Source organism: Eschscholzia californica, unplaced genomic scaffold, assembly GCF_041429995.1.
Source record: "Eschscholzia californica isolate CP2 unplaced genomic scaffold, dmEscCali1.0.p SCAF_4, whole genome shotgun sequence".
In the NCBI taxonomy this organism is placed as follows: domain Eukaryota; kingdom Viridiplantae; phylum Streptophyta; class Magnoliopsida; order Ranunculales; family Papaveraceae; genus Eschscholzia; species Eschscholzia californica.
In genome coordinates this window covers 48,727,060-48,741,726 of record NW_028238461.1, presented here as the reverse complement: position 1 = coordinate 48,741,726, position 14,667 = coordinate 48,727,060, and the positions used below count along the sequence as shown (strand labels likewise).

At 37.5% G+C, this 14,667-nt stretch overlaps 1 protein-coding gene across 1 annotated transcript; it reads left to right on the top strand.

Annotated features, from left to right (window-relative positions):
* Positions 1 to 8,566: 8,566 nt before the first annotated feature.
* LOC147545553 (protein OBERON 4-like) lies at positions 8,567 to 13,463 on the top strand. Its single transcript, XM_086634475.1, has 2 exons — positions 8,567 to 12,162; positions 12,571 to 13,463. Exons 1-2 carry the CDS (start codon positions 9,156 to 9,158, stop codon positions 13,143 to 13,145), a joined length of 3,582 nt encoding a protein of 1,193 aa, XP_086490601.1. The 5' UTR covers positions 8,567 to 9,155; the 3' UTR covers positions 13,146 to 13,463.
* Positions 13,464 to 14,667: the final 1,204 nt, after the last annotated feature.

The window sequence follows — 14,667 nt, the reverse complement described above, 5'->3', positions numbered from 1 at the left end:
GTGAGACTCTCCTTCTAAAATTAGTTTTGAGGAGGGCACCAACCAGCTTTTGGTGCAATGGTTGGACACCCCTCTTAAACACATGAGGTCGTGGGATCGAGTCTTTGTGTAAGTTTTCTATCATGATTTATTTCATGTAATTTAGGTTATAAATAATAGTATAATTTGTCGGATTTTAAATTTTTTTTCTGTTAGACTTTAGGCCTCTTCCATTCATGATTTAAAATTAGGCAGTTATCATATTAATTACATCTTTAATTACATCTTTATGATGTATCCCTGTCTTCTAAGAGGGGTTGGGCAAAAGGCCCAAAATCAGCCCAACAATATGTATCAGGCCCACTGCAGATAAAGAATGAGGGGCAGGTCCAAAAAAGTCAGGCTAGGGGTGGAATTTCCGAAACACCCTTCTTCTTTTTGAAATTTACAAAACGACCATCGAAAAATTCCCGGGAAACTCGAAAATTTCTGACAAGTAATCTGACACGCCTCCCATCAGACTGTGTACTTTCCATAAATTCACAAAATTGCCATCGAAAAATTCCCGGGAAATTCGAATTTTTTTGGAAAATAGTCTGACGCACCTGACATTAAACCTTGTACTTTCCATGAATTTACAGAATTGCCATTACAAAATTTACCAACTTGCCATTTTCGTTCTTTTTTCCAGATTTATTTCTTATTTCTTTTTTATTTTCTCCCACACATATTTCTCTCTCCAATCTCAACAAATTTCGTTCTTTTTTTCCAGATTTATTTCTGATCTCTTTCCAATCTCAACAAATTTCTTCATTTTTGGTAGTATTTCATTGATTTGTATAAAGAAATTTTCTTGTGTACCGGGAACTATTTAGTGTACTGGTCATTTTTTAGATATGTACTACACATTTTTGTACTGGGAATTTTCTTGTGTACCGGGAATTGTTCTGTGTACAAGCCATTTGGTTATGTACTAGAAATTTTTGTAGTGGGAATTTTCTTGTGTACCGGGAATTGTTCTGTGTACTCGTCATTTGGTTATGCACTAGACATTTTTGTACTGGGGAATTTTCTTGTGCACCGGGAATTGTTCTATGTACTGGTCATTTGGTTTAGTACTGGACACTTTTGAACTGGGAATTTTCTCCTGTACAGGAAATGGTTCTATGCACTGGACATTTGGTTATGTACTTTGATGTTTTTAGAGATGAAGAAGATAAAATGTGAAACAAATAAGAGTGATGAAGAAGAAAAATAAGAACATAAAACTTTTAGAGAGAGAGACAAAAAACTTTGATGTTTATAGAGATTGAAAGAGATGAAGAAGATAAAATGTGAAACAAAATAAGAATGATGAACACCCAAAAATGAGAACATAAAACTTTTAGAGAGAGTAAGAACAGAAAATTGATGTTTTTAGAGATTGAAAGAGATGAAGAAAATAAAATGTGAAACAAAAAAGAATGATGGACATCCAAAAATAAGAAAATAAAACTTTTAGAGAGAGAAAGAAAAGAAAATTTATGTTTTTAGAGATTGAAAGAGATGAAGAAGATAAAATGTGAAAAACAAAATAAGAATGATGAAAAGAAGATTTTTAGATGTATAAATAAGAAGAAAGAAGGAGTTGAAACAAAATATAATGGGAGGGATCCAAAAAAATTGGCTGAAATTTCGTCAAAAAATGGCGCCATTTTTGAATTTTCAGAAAATCTAAATGTTTCTCTGACATGACGTCATGTACGGGGAATTAATTGATTCGCTGTCGTCCGTCAGATTGTCAGAAAACACAGAAATTTCCCGTGGAGGGGTAAAAGAGGGATAAATAAAATAAAAACCAGGAAACTGTGAGCTGTCCTGACAATTTGGACTGGGTTCTAATTTTTTTTTTGGGCTGGGGGTAATGCTTATTTACCCTCCATTTTTTGGGCCTCTCCCTCAAAAATCCCCTCATCCGTCTTCTAATAACTAGCGTAGATTTCAACAAAAAAAAAAAAAAAAAAAAACTAGCGTAGGTTATAAACGAATTCTCGAAAAAAAAAAAATGATAGCATCTAGGCGTCAAAATGATGTGCAGCAATTTTTGCTGTGTAAGAGAGTCAAGAAAGCAAATATTTGATAGGATCTAGGCGTCAAAAGGCTGTCAATTCTGAGTCAAAAGCTATAAGACCCACTCTCCCACACACATATTTTATCTCTTTCTCTCCCTCTCTCTCTCTCATTTGGTCAACTATCTGACCAACTCACTTGACCACTGCGGATTGCTCGCTCTACAAGGCACCGACCGCGTTCGAAAATTAAGGTTTTCGTACTCCCACATCCTGCCGTCCACTTGGCAGTTTTTCAGACTTCATTGACACTCCGGCAACATACTACGGGCTGCCTAGAGTAGAGGCTGTTTCAAGTTTCAACCACCCCAAAGGGGACTTGTTAAAAATTAGTGCATCTACGTACTAAAGTTTCTGTTTACTTAGTCAAATAACTAATTTCCTAGATTTTAGTAGCAGTCAAGTCATGAAGTATTAGTCTAAGTAGTTGCAGTATTTTAGGAGTTTACTGTTAGTTTTATGACTATAAATATGATATGTATCAAGTTAGTTTTCTCAGATTTCTTCAAGCAGAAATAAAGAAATTCTCAAGTATCTACTGTTTGTCTATTTGCTTAAGTGTTGCTTCTCTTTGTTCCAGATTTTTCTGTTTTTTGTTTTATGGTACCAGAGCTAGGTTCTGGAACTTTGAAATTACTTTCTCTCTTCTTGTCTATCAAGCTTGTCTGTCTTGTTGGAGGGGATTGAAAGTTGTAGAGGAGAAGTTTCTTATTGCAGTATGGAGTTTGCAAATGAGGGAAGTAGCTCGAATCAACATTTCGGTGTTGAGAAACTTGTAGGGACAAATTACAAGTATTGGAGAATGTGCATGGAGGCTTATCTTCAAGGTCAAGACTTGTGGGAACTAGTCATTGGTGAAGCAGAAATTCCAATTGATAATATAGAGAATGCTGAACCTCGAAGGAAATGGAGGATCAAATGTGGTAAAGCCCTTTTTGCCTTGAGGACTTCAATTGGAAAAGAGTTCATTGATCATGTCCGTGATATTAGCTCACCAAAGGAAGTTTGGGAGATACTAGAGAGGTTGTTCTCTCAAAAGAATACAGCGAGGTTGCAATTTTTGGAGAACGAGTTAGCAATGTTAATACAAGGAGGTATGTCTATTTCTGAATATTTCTTACGAATGAAGAGTATTTGTGCTGAAATTTCAGAATTGGATCCGGATGAGAAGATCAGTGAAGGTAGATTACGGAGATTTCTCATTCGTGGATTGAAGAAGGAGTACACTCCTTTTGTTACCTCTATTCAAGGATGGGCAAAGCAACCTTCAGTCGAAGAGTTAGAAAATCTGCTTTCCAATCAAGAGGCATTGGCAAAGCAAATGGCGAAGAATTTTGATTCAGATGCTGCACTCTTCTCAAAGGGAAAACATCATAAGAAACCAGTGGTTGGAAACAAGAACCATGAAAAAGGGTCAAACACAGAAACAGTTAAAGGCAGCTCACAAAACAACAAGTCTTTCAAGTGTTATATATGTGGTAAGATCGGACACGTGAAGAAAAATTGTAGAGTGAAGCTCTCCACGGTAAATGTTGCAAGTGAAAAAGAAAGTAATGAACCACTCAACTGGGAGCAGTGTTTCACTGTAGAAGTAGCTGAAAGAAGGAACCATGTTGCTGAAAAAACAGTCCCTGATGAAGTTCTTTTCAATCAGGAAAGGGGCAATGAAGAGTGGATTGTTGATTCTGGTTGTTCTCATCATGTAACAGGAGATGATTCATTATTTTCAGAATTGCGACAACATAATGAAGAACGGGTTATTATTACCGCTGATGATTCCATATACCCAGTAGAAAATGAAGGAGTCGTCAAGATTGGTGATACGGATACAAATGTCAATTTCGACAACGTCTTTCATGTTCCAGGTTTGAAAAGAAATTTAATTTCAGTTTCTCAAATTACTAACTCTGGAAATTATGTCTTGTTTGGGCCAGACGATGTAAAAGTTCTTGATAATGTGAAGACAATTGATGGTGATGTTGTTTTGACCGGTAAGAAGAAAGGGTCTTTGTTTGTCTTGGCAGCAGGGGAAGCCTATATGAAGAAAACAAGTCAAACGGACAACTCAGCAATCTGGCATGCTCGGTTAGGCCATTTGGGTTATCAAATGCTGCAGCAAATTTCTTCTAACAGATTAGTAGATGGACTTCCAACATTGAAGAACGTACATGAAGATGTGATTTGTCAAGGATGTCAGTTTGGCAAATCACATCGCCTTCCGTTTAAAAGCTCATCCAACCGTAGATCAGCCCCTTTTGAATTAGTGCACACAGACTTGATGGGACCAACAAAAACACCAAGTTATTGTGGGTATTCTTATGTTATGGTGATGGTAGATGACTTTTCAAGATATACATGGGTAAAGTTCTTGAAATTGAAGAGTGAGGCACTCTTGAACTTCATAGAGTTCAACAACACCATAGAGAAGGAATTTGGGCAGAAAATAAAATGCCTAAGAAGTGACAATGGTGGAGAGTTTATGTCTGATGATTTCTTTCAGTATTGTGAGAAAAATGGTATTCAGAGACAAATGACATGTCCTAATACTCCTCAGCAAAATGGGGTAGCAGAAAGGAAGTTGGCACATCTTGCTTCAACAAGTCTTTCATGGATACACGACAAGAATCTTCCACGAGAACTTTGGGCTGAAGCATTTCAATGTGCGTGTCATGTGATAAATAGATTACCACCTTGGCCAGGTAAAGAAAAAACTCCTTTTGAATTGTTATATGGATTAAAACCTAATGTAAATTACTTTCGTGTGTTTGGTTCTGTTTGCTATGTTCACATTCCAAAATCAAATCGAACCAAACTTGATCCGAAAGCAAAAAAGTGTGTTTTTGTGGGATATGATTCCAGCAGGAAAGGATGGAGGTGTATGAATCCAGAAACCAGAAAGTTTGTCACCTCTAGGGACGTTGTATTCGATGAGATTTCCACCTATTATTCAGCCCAGAAAAATTATGTGCAGGAAGTAATTCTCAGTGATGATCAAGAGCAACCTGTTCTTGAAAATGATTTACCAGATTCAGATACAAATGAATCTCCAGCTGATTGCCACTCAAATGGCAACGATCAACAAGTTGAAAGAAGGCCTATAAGGCAGAAAAGACAACCAAATTACCTCAAAGACTACGAGGTTCAGTTGTGTACAATCACTTCATGCTTCTTTGTAGGAGAAGTAGATGAAGAACCAACAAATTTCGAAGAAGCCAAAGACCGTCTAGAATGGGAAGCTGCAATGCAAGAAGAAATTGAAGCATTGAAAAAGAATCAGACATGGGAGTTGGTGGTGAAACCAGAAAACTGCAAGCCCATCACTTGCAAATGGGTTTACCGTTTAAAGAAAAACTCAAATGGAGATGTTCAAAAATACAAAGCTCGACTCGTTGCACGTGGCTTTTCTCAAAGTTACGGATTGGACTACGAAGAAACATTTAGTCCCGTGGCGAAGATGGTAACAATAAGAACCATTGTTTCTCTTGCAGCTTTCTGAAATTAGAAGTTATGGCAACTTGACGTAAAAAATGCTTTTCTTTATGGAGAGTTGGATCGTGACGTATTCATGGAGCAGCCTGAAGGATATGTTGCGGAGCAGTATCCTAACCATGTGTGCAGACTAAGGAAGGCGTTGTATGGCCTTAAACAAGCACCACGTGCTTGGTATGGTAAAGTTGCTCAATACTTTATCTTTTGCGGCTTTAAGGTTTCAAATGCAGATTCTAGTTTGTTTATTAAATCAAATTCAAATATGCATTTGATGGTTTTATTATATGTGGATGATATGATCATCACCGGAGATAATGACGCAGAAATTTTGATGCTGAAAAATGAACTTTCTGTTCGATTTGAGATGAAGAACCTAGGGGAGACTAGTTGTTTTCTTGGTTTAGAAATTGAAAAATCAGATCAAGGGTACTTTGTTTCTCAAACGGGCTATGCAAGGAAGTTGTTACATCGTTTTGGCATGGGGGAGTCAAGATAAAAAACCACTCCAATGGAGCCACATCTCAAATTGATCAAAGAAGAAGGAGAACCACTAAAGGATGTTATGAAATTTCAGCAACTGGTTGGCAGTTTGATTTATTTGACTATCACAAGGCCTGAGATTGCTTACTCTGTTGGTGTAGTTTCTCAATTCATGCAGTGCCCAAGGTCTAGTCACTTGGAGGCAGCAAAAGGAATTCTTCGTTACGTGAAGGGTTCACTTGAGTATGGTCTTATGTACAAGAGGACTCAGAAGTTCTGTCTAAAAGGCTTCACTGATGCAGATTGGGTTGGAGACAAAAATGATAGACACTCAACTTCAGGCTATTGCTTTAGTACTGGTTCGGCTATGGTGTCTTGGTGCAGCAAGAAACAATCGGTGATTGCATTATCAAGCACAGAAGCTGAATATGTGACAGCAACTATGGCTGCACAAGAGTGTATGTGGTTGAAGAGGTTAATAGAAGACATGTTCTGCAAACTTGATTATGCTGTCGAAATCAAGTGTGATAACGAAAGTGCTGTTAAGCTTGCCTCCAATCCAGTTTTTCATGCTCGGACAAAGCATATTGAAGTTCGTCATCACTACATCCGAGAGAAAGTATTGGACCAAGAAATTAAGCTAATAGGAGTCTCTACAAATGATCAAGTTGCAGATATATTTACAAAGGCTTTGGTAAAGCCTAAGTTTGAACATCTCAGAGCAGCTCTTGGAGTTCTTGATCGGAAGGATGCACTAAGGGGGAGTGTTAAAAATTAGTGCATCTACGTACTAAAGTTTCTGTTTACTTAGTCAAATAACTAATTTCCTAGATTTTAGTAGCAGTCAAGTCATGAAGTATTAGTCTAAGTAGTTGCAGTTTTTTAGGAGTTTACTGTTAGTTTTATGACTATAAATATGATATGTATCAAGTTAGTTTTCTCAGATTTCTTCAAGCAGAAATAAAGAAATTCTCAAGTATCTACTGTTTGCCTATTTGCTTAAGTGTTGCTTCTCTTTGTTCCAGATTTTTCTGTTTTTTGTTTTAGGACTGAGATACAAAGTTCATTGTTAGGTCTTTTCTATAAAATAACTTCTATATAGTGTCACAGGAGTAATCTACTGTTGGGTCACTTTTTTGGATCTAGAATCCAAAAATTGAAAATTGTACATTAATTTTAACAAGAACTGTCACGTTTCATCTTCTATTTACATTTGATTGTTCTATAACACATTCTCTCAATACCGCATTATAACAGTGATTATCGTGTTGATTACGCATTGTCGTCTTATATGACCGTGCAAACCAATCTTTAGGATTTCTACTGGTACCAAATTGCACGACTGCACGACTTCTAAAAGCACGTAAGTATGTAAAATTACTTAAACCTTTATAACTGAAAGCAAACTTCGTCTCCTCCAAATGTGTGATTGTTTTATAATACAACAGTATAGGGATGGTCATTTTATTAGTTAAATTGTACACAACAATTTTGTATTAGTTGTTTTAAACTATAACAACCAACTCATCGAGAAATCGTTTCAACAAAAAAAACTCGTCGATAAATTTTTGTCAAATCCAACTCAATTGGTTTGTTGCATGTAATTTTTTTTTGTTATAGCTGTATTTAGAGCAGCTCCAATGGAACACTTAATCTACAAAAGTTAGAGTGCAAGCTGGGATATTTAAGATTTTTGCTACAAAAAAATCTCTAACTTTATCAGACACTCCATAATGATGTGAAACATTTATTATAGAGACTCTAAAAAGAGAGACACTCTAAAACTAAAGTGTCTTTTCGAGACTCTGCAAGTGATGTTTTTAAATTTAAAGATCTTTATTAGAAAAAAAAAAAGGTTTAGAATGTCTCTATATTGCTACCTAAAAAAGATAAATTTCGTCGAAACATAACAGCTAATACTTTTAAGTTCGAGGAGCTACTCTTATTTTCTAATACTTGATATCGTATTACCAAACCTAAAACCTATTAAACTACTTTTATTTATGCTTTTAGTAATCCAAGTTTAATAAACCATAGATTTGTCCACCACTCTTCAGTGCAACGGTTGGACACCCTCTCTTAAGTTCACGAGGTCTTGGAATCGAGTCTTGGTGGAAGCAGTTTGCCGTAAAAGATTTATCTAATGTAATTTAGACTATAAATAATGTAATAATTTGTTGGCTTTTAGGCTTCTTTGTAGCCGGACGTTAAACTTCTTTGCTGTTGAGCTTTAGGCCTCTTTGATTCTTGGTTTAAATTAGGCGGTTATCGCGCTTATTACATCTTTACGATATATCAATGTCTTGTAAAGACTAACGTATATCGTAGTCGAATCTTTAAAAAAATTATCATAGATTTCATCTCGGTTGTGAACAGACCCAAAGCTTTGAGGTTTTAGAGTATATGCCATACCAACTAGCTATGAGTCGGTGGCTACTTGATTCCAATTCAACTTATAACATCTAGATTTTGTGAATAAATGGACAACCAAGCCAATAGTTACCCTGGTTGCTCAAAAACCACCTTGTCAAGAGTGTGAGACATTCTTATCGAGTGCGTAACGTGCACGTTGCGCAATTTATAACTTCTACGCTCTTTTTCCCCTCTCTCTCTCTCTCTCTTTCATTGTACTAAAATAAAATGTACTAAAAAAAGAAGTGTCTCTCTCTTACGTCATCATAAATAAGTGGGTTGACTGAAATCTCATTACTTTTTTCCTTTTTCTTCTCAAAAACCTAAAGATAATAAAAACCCACCCCATCTCGTTTGACCATTTTTTTTTCTTTCTTTTTTCGTTTCTTTCGTTTGCGTAATGGAGTAACCTTCTTCGTTGATCTTTGTCTCTCGCCGGAAATTAATTATTCTTCTCCGACTATCTTCAGCTCTTTTTATCACTTCCGGCGGGGAGTCTTATCTTCTAGATCGGTAAATATGTACTGTATTATTCTCTCTGAAAATCTTACCTTTTTTCTAGGGTTTATCATTTGTTTTTTTCACCTGTGTTAGGTGAAGATTCTGAAAAAGAGTTAGGGTTTTTAAGTTATCTTGCTTCTTCCTTTAACTGTTGTTGTTGTAATTTAAGTTTGATTTTATTTAGTAATGAAGAGATTGAGATCGTATGGTGATGATCTTGACTCTGTTGAGGAAAAAGGGGTTGGTAAAGATTGGGGAAGAAACTCTAGAGATCAAGATGTTGATCGACCATCTTCACATCGAAGATTTTACTCTAAAGGTAATGATAATGGAAGGAAAGGATTATCGTCTTCATCTTCTTATGATCGATCCTTAGACGATGAACGTGAGGTTTCGAGATCGTCTAGGAAAAGGGTCGATAATGATTCTGATAGTTACGGTCGTAGTAGAAAGAACTTTGATAGGTATAGAGACAGGGATATTAGTGATAGAAGGATTTCTTCCCCAAGGAATGCATATGGTGGAGGAGATCGGAATCATCGAGATAGTGTTCCTGGATATAGGCGTGATTATCCGAAAGGAATTAGATCAGAGAGAGACCGATCACGAAGGGAAGGGAGTGTTTCGTCTAGACGAGAGGAGAATGTTCTTTCATGGAGGAGATTAAGTGGAAGTAAAGATCTTGACGAGGATCAGAGATTTAGTTCAGATTTGAGTAGAGGAAATCGGGTTGTTAGTGAAGATAGAGTAAACCCAAAATCTCCACAAGGGTCGTCAAGAGATGTTGTTAAATCACCTCCATGGTCAAAAGACTCTAGCTGTGAGCAGTCTAAGAGTGTGGAAGTGAAGCGGAATGATGGGTTGCAAAGTAGCAGTGAAATGGAGGAAGGAGAACTGGAGCCTGAACCAGAAACAGAATCAAAAGAAAAACAAAACGAACTGGAGGAAAGACCTCAAACTGCAGTTGAGAAAAACTCTAGTAAGCAAGAGTTTGATTCGACGACCAACCAAATTGACCCAGAGATGAATTTGGAGAACGAGTCAAAGTCTTTTTCTAAAGAAAAGCCTGAGGTTGATATAGAAGGAGATGCTGATGGAAAGTTGGAGACTAGTGTGGCGAAGGAAAATATTGAGGCGGGAGATGGTGACAGTGAGTCTATCAATGGAAAGGGAGAGACTAAAGAAGAAGGAGAAGAAGCAGTAGATAAAGAAAGAAACGTCGAGGTAGATCATAAATGCTTACCACCTTCAACTGACCGTAAACCGGATGACCCTGGTAAGGAGGTAGAAAATGAGGGAGCAAGGGCAGATAGTTCGGGGTCTATGGAGGAAGTAGATAAAGAGGAGAAAGGTATAGATTGTGAAATCAAAGCAGAGGACATAGATTTGGATAATTCAAATATGGAAGTTGCTACGGAAAACAGAATAAATGATGTAACGTTGACCCTCATAGATGAGAAGGTAACTCTAAATACCAAAGACAAAGGTAAGAGTTTGGCGGTTTCTCCCCCAAGTGAAGCTAATTCACCAAAAAAAGGCCGATGGCTGGAAAGAGACTTGCTATCTTGCGGAGATGATGTTATGGAAGGTCCAAGCAGCCGGGGCTTTGAATTGTTCTTCAGTCCTGTTACAAGGACAGAGAGGACAAATAGTTTTAATAAACATAAAGATGAAAATCTCAAAATGGAGCCTCTTGAACTTTGTCTTGGCTTGCCTAATGTTTCATTAGGCCTTGCTTCCCACGATCCCATCCCTGCCCCCAGTTCTCCTAGTCATGCAAGAAGTGTTCAATCTATACCTAACACTCTTCGTTCAAATTCCGATGCTTTTACCACATCGATATCTATGTCTGGTTCTCAGACGTTTGTTCACAACCCAAGCTGCTCGCTTACACAAAATTCATTTGATAACAACACCAACTATGAGCAATCTGTTGGCAGCCATCCTATATTTCAAGGAGTAGATCAAGTGGCTAATGGGACATGGCCAGGACAGTCGTCATTTGAGCCCAAACGCAAGGAAGTTCCGTTGTATCAGAGAATATTGCTGAATGGGAATGGGTCTCATCACACATATCAGCCTTCACAAGGCAATCTGAATTCCCAGGCTTCACAGGGACAACCACATAAAGTGTCTGAAGGTGTTCCAGTTCGCCTGGATCGACAATCAAGTTTTACAAGACAACTGTCGTTACAGTCAAGGCACCTTGAACAAGTACGATCTCCTACCAATAGTATGGGTTCTCAGGAGACCAGATCAGAGTATAGTAAGGATAAAAAGCGCCTAATGAGAGAGAGAAGTAGTAGTTCGTTATTCAGGAGTAATAGTCAGAGGGAACTTGAGCAGCTTGTGATGGGTGGAGCTGGTTTTGTTGAGAAAATCGTAACCATGATAGTTTCAGAACCAATTCAGGTAATGGCTAGTAGAATTCAAGAGATGACAGATCAATCTTTAGCATACCTAAAGAAGAGCACACACGAAATGATAATTCATGAAGAAAAACGTGCACAGCTTAATCTTTTACAGAAAGCAGTGCAACACCGAACTGACTTTACGTTAGAGTCACTATTAAAGTCTCATCAGGTTCAGCTGGAGATATTGGCAGCTCTTAAAACTGGCATCCCCGATTTTCTTCAGCAATCTACTAACATCCCTTCTTCTGATTTAGCTGAAATCTTAATGAACACCAAGTGTCGCAATCCCGCTTGTCGGAGTCCAATACCCGTGGACGAGTGTGATTGCAAAGTTTGCTTGCAGAAAAATGGGTTTTGCAGTAACTGTATGTGCCTTCTCTGCTCAAAATTTGACATGGCATCTAATACTTGTAGTTGGGTTGGGTGTGATGTCTGCCTTCATTGGTGTCATGCCGATTGTGGGTTACGTCAATCTTTTATCAGAAATGGACGAAGTGTCACCGGGGGAAATGAGGCGACAGAGATGCAATTCCATTGTGTTGCGTGTGACCATCCTTCTGAAATGTTTGGCTTTGTTAAAGAAGTCATCCAAACATGCGCTAAGGAATGGAAAGCTGAAACTTTTTCTAAGGAACTAGAATATGTGAAGAGGATCTTTGCTGCGAGCAAAGATATGCGTGGGAGAACACTGCATGACATAGCTACTCACATGCTGCCGAGATTGGAAATGAAATCTAGTCTTCCTGAGGTTTATAATCTAGTTATGGGGTTCCTTGCTGGTAAGTTCTCTATTCTTTTCCTCATTTACTCTTAGTCCTTTTGCTGGTTTTTCATAAGATGCCCATTAGTCATATTTAGGTTCTTCGAATGGTTGATTCCCTGATTTCCTTTATGGTTATTTTACTAGTAGATTATATTTTATGTTTCCGATGCCTTAGAAAGAACACATTAACTAAAAGTGGAAAATGAAGAAATGATGTTGCTGTGTGTAATCATGATTTTACTTGATAAATCATATGTTATATTCCCGAGTCGCGACTGAATACGAAGAACACATAAACTAAGAGAGGAAAAAACAAAGAAATCGATGTCATAACTAGGCCACTTTGTGTTTAAGAATACCTAGCAATCCAAAAGACTGTCATTATTCAATATTCTTATGTTTGACTTGTCTCTTTTTATTGCAGAAAGTGATAAGATTCCTAATGGTTCGTCATTTTCCGCGAAGGAGTTACCTCGTAAATTTCCTGGAGAAGGGAGCACCAATGGGGGCATTGGTTTGGTCCAAGACACCAAGTGGTTGGCATCTGCTTCTACTGAAAAGGCTTCTCCTCGTGTTGAAGGTTCTCGGAAAAATCATCCCAGCTTGGACTGGGACCAGGTGGTGGCTAGACACCATCAGGAGTTGCAAATTAATGCAGAAAAAATGCCTCCTGTTGTAGATGAGCTGGAGAGCATCGTGAGAATTAAAAGAGCCGAGGCTAAAATGTTCCAAGAACGTGCAGATGATGCAAAACGAGAAGCTGAAGGCCTAAAACGTATAGCAGTTGCTAAGAATGAAAAGATTGAAGAAGAATACATGAAACGAATTACAAAGTTGCGTTTGGGTGAAGCTCAGGAAAGACGGAAACAAAAGCTTGAAGAACTTGAGGTTATAGAGAAATCCCACCAGGAATACTTCAGTATGAAGACAAGGATGGAAGCCGATATCAAAGATTTGTTGTTGAAAATGGAAGCTACATCAAGAAACTTCAATACATGAAGAACGAGTTGGTGTATTCAGAAAAAGAATCAGGTCAGGTAACTGGGGCTTGGCTTTTAAGATTATAATGTAGGTTAAATTGTTTGTTTAGTATCTTACCATACATAGTTAATCTTCGTTAGGGGCATTATAATGTTCTTCATGTACAAGTAGTCTATTAGGTTAGATATCCTTTTCTCATTTAGTAGGTCTCTTTTTAATTTTAGTTGATTTTCGCTTCTTTTGACTGTTTAAATGGAGCATGTACAGAGAGGCTCCATCTGTTGTTGCTACTTTCTACAGAAACAATTTGAATGAAAACATACTTTTCCTCTGTAACTCAATCCTTGGAATCTAGCTTCTCGATTGTGGCCAGATCTACCTAAAGTCGTCTTTAAGTTATTTCCGTTACTTGCAAAATTATTTGGCAAAATCTTAAACTTGGTGCATTGAAAGGGTTAGCACGGAAATGTTTTTGATTTTCATACTGCAATTTCTGAAGGATTAGCTCTCAAATGTTTCTCTTCTTGGTGCAAAGTCTGTTGCGTCAACTTTCACTTTATAAATGTGTATGATTTGATTTAAGCATGAGATATTTGATGAGTTTTAGCAAATTATAAACTGCATCTCCAACCCGATTTAATTCAGAATGTCAAAAGGTAACAATGCTTGATCTGTTTAAGGGTGTTACGTGCTATGGTCGGTTGACTTGGTTCAGCATCTGCCTAGGAATGAGATGACCTGAAGCTTTGTGCCTTATCAGAGACGACCCATTTGTTTCTGTGCTTCTGGTGGCTGGAGCCACACCATGGTCAGTGTAGACATGATCGAGTGCCGTATCCTGGCTGATATAGTTGGGATGGACGAGGCTTGTTTTTGGAAAAGTTCTTAGCATAGTATTTTTTGGGGATGGATCAAAATCGGAGAATTGATTGCAAGAGGAATTCAAAATATGAAAATTCCTTGAGGAAAAACAATTCCAACAAAGAAAACAAATTCTTGAATAGCTTACCGGCAACAATTTCACTGCCCTGTTTTTTTTGATGAAAAATTTCACTGCCCTGTTGAGTAAAATTAACTGTGTTTTCTTGAAATATTGCTATGACACCCCGAGATGACAATACCGGAATCTCATGTTAACAGTAAAGCTGGTAGGTAAATCTATAAGTTGTGTTACGGACTATGGCTGGAGCAGTTACCAAGTTAGTTTTTATCCTCTTTCTTTTTGGTTCAAGAAGTTGATTCTAACATCTTAAAATACGTTAATTAGGAATTCATTTCATGGTTACAACGTTAATTAGGAATTCATTTCATGGGTACAATGTTTTAGACCCAAAATCAAATGAGAAGATGAGTTAGCCCAATACATCCTCGGATACTGAGTCGATAGCTTAGCACAAACCCAATACATCCTCGAATACTGAGTCGATAACTTAGCACAAAATCTATCGAAATGTACATGGATTTGTAGCTCAATTAACAGGTACCAAGTTATAGTCCTCGAAAATGCAATAAAACTTCTCATTATTATTACAGGTGTAAA

Coding starts and splice junctions, on each gene's coding strand:
- LOC147545553 (XM_086634475.1), top strand. CDS start 9,156: ATGAAGAGATTGAGATCGTATGGTGATGATCTTGACTCTGTTGAGGAA. Junction 12,163..12,570: donor AGTTATGGGGTTCCTTGCTG/GTAAGTTCTCTA, acceptor TTTTTATTGCAG/AAAGTGATAAGATTCCTAAT.